General features: G+C 34.9%; 1 protein-coding gene across 1 annotated transcript; it reads left to right on the plus strand.

Moving 5' to 3' along the window:
• Window positions 1-391: 391 nt before the first annotated feature.
• On the plus strand, window positions 392-4,369 carry LOC107895113 (FAM10 family protein At4g22670). The gene is made up of 11 exons (XM_016820345.2): window positions 392-755; window positions 836-887; window positions 969-1,121; window positions 1,202-1,289; window positions 1,368-1,448; window positions 1,639-1,703; window positions 1,956-2,096; window positions 2,395-2,511; window positions 2,605-2,784; window positions 3,012-3,069; window positions 4,058-4,369. Exons 1-11 carry the CDS (start codon window positions 646-648, stop codon window positions 4,153-4,155), a joined length of 1,143 nt encoding a protein of 380 aa, XP_016675834.1. The 5' UTR covers window positions 392-645; the 3' UTR covers window positions 4,156-4,369.
• The last annotated feature ends 458 nt before the right edge of the window (window positions 4,370-4,827 follow it).

Below are 4,827 nucleotides of genomic sequence, written 5' to 3' on the forward strand. Positions count from 1 at the left end.
ATCAGTTTTAGCGTTTATCTTTAGTTAAATGGAGACCTAAAATTACCTCGCGAAAATCCCTTTTTCTAAGTAGATCTTAACACAATTTTATCTAACTCTATTTTTTAAAGTTACTTTATATGAATGCTTATTTTTAGTGTAATATATTTAAAAATTTTTATCCCATACTATAATATTATTATAATATTCATATTACAATATTATTATAATATTTAATTTTACGTTGGTTTTGTAGGAATCTTAACTAAACGAAACTACTCAAAGGGACCTTGAATTGATGGCTTTGTACGAAATAATATTAATAACATCACAAGTTATAAAAATTGTACCTTATGTTGCCTCAAAAGTCAAAAGTTTTTTAACTTTGTTGTATTTGTAAATAGAAAATGAAAAAAATAATAAAATTGTTTTTCTATTTTATCAATGCGCATTTTAAGAGGCAAAACTAATTTATTTATAAATCAAAACAAAGGCGATCCCTTGTAGAAGGTACTAGAAGAACCGCGTCTGATGATCTCCCATTGCATTATTGTTTTATTTATTAATTTCTGTGTTCTGGCGATTGCTCCAATTTTTATTAATTCAAAACAAAAACCCCTAAGCAAGCAATCTCTCTAAAAACCCACTCTCCAGTCATTCTACACCATGGATGCGGCGAAACTGAACGAGTTGAAGAAGTTCATCCAACTCTGCAAATCTAATCCTTCCATTCTCGATGATCCTTCCCTCTCCTTCTTCCGCGACTATCTCCAAAGGTAATTTTTAATTTTCAACCTCTCTCTCCCTCTTTCTATTTCACTCGTTAATAACAACTAATGCCTTCTCCGTTTATCAGTCTCGGAGCTAAGATCCCATCCTCGGCTGACACCGCCGCCGACTCCAAATCGGTAATCACTAATCAACTCTCACATTTCTCTCCTTCCCCTTCTACTAACTTTACTAATCTAAATGAGGATTTTGGTTTATAGAGGAGTTATGTGGTGGAGGAAAGCGACGAGGAGCTTGCGGATGCAGGAGTGAAAATTAATATAGAAGAAGAGGAAGAGGAAGATGAGATTATCGAATCGGATATCGAGCTCGAAGGTGACACCGTTGAGCCTGATAATGAGCCTCCACAGAAGGTATTATCTTATCTTTCTATCAATTTCTAGTTTAATTTCTTTAAAGTCATTTCTCATTGTGTTGTTTTTGGTGCTCGTAGATGGGAGACCCTTGTGTGGAGGTTACCGATGATAACCGTGATGCTTCCCATTCAGCTAAGGCCAAAGCCATGGATGCCATTTCTGAAGGTAAATAATCACAACTTACCATTTATTTACTTATTTTTATTGTTTGAGTTTGTATTATGCTAAATCATTGTAATGCAGGGAAGTTTGAGGAAGCTATTGAGAACCTGACACAGGCGATTTTGCTGAATCCGACTTCGGCAATCATGTATGGCACACGAGGTTAGCATTTCTTAGTTTAGCCTTATATTCTCCCTTTCCACTAGTATTTATAATTTAGCTAGTTACATGCTATGATTTGTTGTTGTTGTTGTTGTTGTTGTTGTTGACATGCATTCTTTATCTTTTTTAGAATGATTCTTATATTTGATAGAGTGATTCAGTTTCTTAGTGTTCTTTTTTCTCCTTTCAGCCAGTGTTTATATTAAGATGAAAAAGCCCAATGCTGCTATTCGAGATGCCAATGCTGCTTTGGAGGTTTGTGTGTATATTTATATATGTTTAGCTTAGTATTGATCTGGTTTTTTTACATGCTTGTATGATAAAATGCTTAATGGTAATCGTGAAGTTCGTTAACTGTGTGTCTTGCATTGTTGGTTCATTCAAGCAATATATGTAAGGGATTTATGTGTTCAATATGGTTTCTTCTTGTTTTAGGGTTTTCCTGGAAATAGCAAGGCCGTATTTGAGTAGGAAATGATTTTAATTATCCTCATTCATGTCTTGCAGATAAACCCAGATTCTGCTAAGGGCTACAAGTCTCGTGGCATTGCACGAGCAATGCTCGGTCAATGGGAAGATGCTGCCAAGGATCTACACATGGCATCAAAGTTGGATTATGATGAGGAAATAAACAATTGGCTTAAGAAGGTTTGCTCTTATCTGTCCTTTTTCACTCTTCCCTTTGAAAGTTTCAGTCCATGCAGTATAATTGAAGAGATGAGATTTCAAAGGCCAGAGCATGTCATGTGATTTTAAGCATAATTTGACACAATTTGGTCATTTTGTACATCTGAATTATTGCATCACTATATGTGAGTGTAATTCTCTGCAACCAATGTTAGTATTTTTTGGCTGTATCTGCATCACTATATATGAGTGACAAGACCACTGTTGTTGGGTTTAATTCCTGCTTTGACAGATCACATCAATTTCATTGATTAAACAGGTTGAACCCAACGCACACCGCATTGAGGAACACCGTAGGAAATATGATAGATTGCACAAAGAGAGAGAAGATAGAAAGATTGAGCGTGAGAGACGGCGTTGTCGTGCTCAAGCTCAGGTAATTTAATGATTTTTCATTCCATTATAATTTTACTTCATTATTATTATTATTTTTTTTTTGACTTCAATTACATTTCATATTGTGCTCAAGGCTGAATATGAGAAGGCGAAGAAGCAGGAGCAATCATCCTCCAGTAGAAAACCTGGAGGCATGCCTGGTGGGTTTCCAGGTGGAATGCCCGGGGGTTTTCCTGGAGGTATGCCTGGAGGTTTTCCTGGAGGCATGCCAGGTGGCATGCCTGGAAATGTTGATTTTAGCAAGATATTGAATGTAAGTTTTAATGTATTATGGAACTTGCTGTTTACTTCCATGGCAATCAATTCTATCATGAATATATATATGCTATTGCAATTTATTTTCTACACATAGTTTTAGGTTGGGATGACTGCAAGATATATATTTGCCACTTCTATATTGCTTGCCAGATGCTCGGAAGGTGTCAACAATTGTTATTTGGAAACTTGTTTTTTTGATGTGGTTCCTGATATTTTCACCAGGATCCTGAATTGATGGCAGCATTTAGTGATCCAGAAGTCATGGCAGCTCTTCAAGATGGTAGGCATTTTACTATGTTTGCTTCCTTTATTCTTGTGGTCGCTCTTATTTTTCTTTCCTCTGCTAGATCTGCAATTTATGGAGTGTTTCATCATTTTCATCCTTCTACTATAGTTGCTTTTGATGAACTAGGACTATGCTTACTAAGAAAACGTGAAAACATATTTTAGCTGCTCTTAGGATTTTATACTTGGTAGTGTTTAGCAAATACATTATTATGTAAGGATGCAGGGCATAATTGGTCTCCTAAAAGGGAACTCCATATAGTTTGGCTGAGGTTTTATTGAGATAATCACATGTGCTGTGGATTTGTATAATATGTTCTGGTATGCTGTAGTAAAATAATTATGTCTGACCTTATCTACTTGGTGATATATTTTTAGTAGTGGAAAACTTGGTTAGTCCATTACAGAATTGATAGCTAGTTTTATATTAAACATATATTTCTTGGAAAGTTCGTTGTAATTTAGTAGAGAAGTTGTCACTCCTGCAGTTTTGTCCTGATTGTTTCAGTATATGCATGTTCTTTAATGCTTTTGGTAATTTGCATAGTTTCCATTTTATTGTTACAATGCCCTATCTTTAGGCATTGATGATCCATCATCTTGGTTGTTTGTATCAAATGACTAGTTTCTGTACTACATGGCAACTAAAGAATGAATTGTTTCACATTGTTATCTTCTCCTTTGGTGACATCTATTTGCTGATCTGTGTGCTTAGATTGACATTCTCTCCACAGTATTTGGAAGACTTTTTTGTTGCACACTTTCTGTTCTTTCAAATGACATTGTTTAGTTAATCCGACTGTTTATTCTTTTAGTCAAACATAATTTGGGTTCTTTAAGCGTGCAATGCAATAAGGATTAGCAAACGATTTGTATTAATTCAGAAAATTTATGGTTTTGAATGCATAAGAACTTATACGAGTGCATTTGACAGTTTGCAATGTCTAATGGTGCTTTTGATGTTATTGTAAATGGCTTTGCAGTAATGAAGAATCCTGCTAATCTTGCAAAGCATCAAGCAAATCCCAAGGTGGCTCCTGTAATTGCAAAGATGATGAGCAAATTTGCAGGTCCCAAGTAAAAAGTCGTATGCCAGATTGGTGTCATTTGTTTTTTTTTTTTTTTTGGGGGGGGGGGGAGGGGGAGGTTGATATTTATGTTGTGTTCATCTGAAAGAAGCAATATTTGGTAAAAATTGTTAGTGAATCTATGCGCATTATGGCTATGTTGGTAATTTGCTTCATAGGTTGTAGGATTTTGTACTCTTTCGGTTTGTTTAAATAAGAAAAAGAAAAGAAAAATCCCCATCATTTTATAAAAATGCATCGGTATTCCTTTATTTTCTTGTGAATGTTAAGAAATCTTGCATCATTTGGATTGATTCAATCAGGCTGTTATTATGTGAAATAGACTGGAAAAACCGAAGGGGAAGGCTCTAGGTGGTTCCTTTTATTGCAAACAAAGTTAAAAATGATTAGCACAGGTGATATTGGTGCATTTAACAGCCAGTTTTGTTATTATTGCGTGTAAATAGGTGGATGAATTGAGTACATTTCCTATTTTATTTTTTTGTCATAGGTTGAAATATTATTTTAGCCAACGGGCTGGAATTAATTACAAATAGGAGACACATAGGTTATTGTTTGGGTTGAAATTTGACTGCTCTCGTTGAATTAATTTGGGTTTAAAAAAGTGTAAATTGGATAAATGATATAATGTAATAATCATGATAGCTTTTTTGATGCCAGACACA

Source organism: Gossypium hirsutum, chromosome A08 (genome assembly GCF_007990345.1).
Source record: "Gossypium hirsutum isolate 1008001.06 chromosome A08, Gossypium_hirsutum_v2.1, whole genome shotgun sequence".
NCBI lineage: Eukaryota > Viridiplantae > Streptophyta > Magnoliopsida > Malvales > Malvaceae > Gossypium > Gossypium hirsutum.

Coding starts and splice junctions, on each gene's coding strand:
- LOC107895113 (XM_016820345.2), top strand. CDS start 646: ATGGATGCGGCGAAACTGAACGAGTTGAAGAAGTTCATCCAACTCTGC. Junction 1,290..1,367: donor CATGGATGCCATTTCTGAAG/GTAAATAATCAC, acceptor ATTGTAATGCAG/GGAAGTTTGAGGAAGCTATT. Junction 1,449..1,638: donor AATCATGTATGGCACACGAG/GTTAGCATTTCT, acceptor TTCTCCTTTCAG/CCAGTGTTTATATTAAGATG.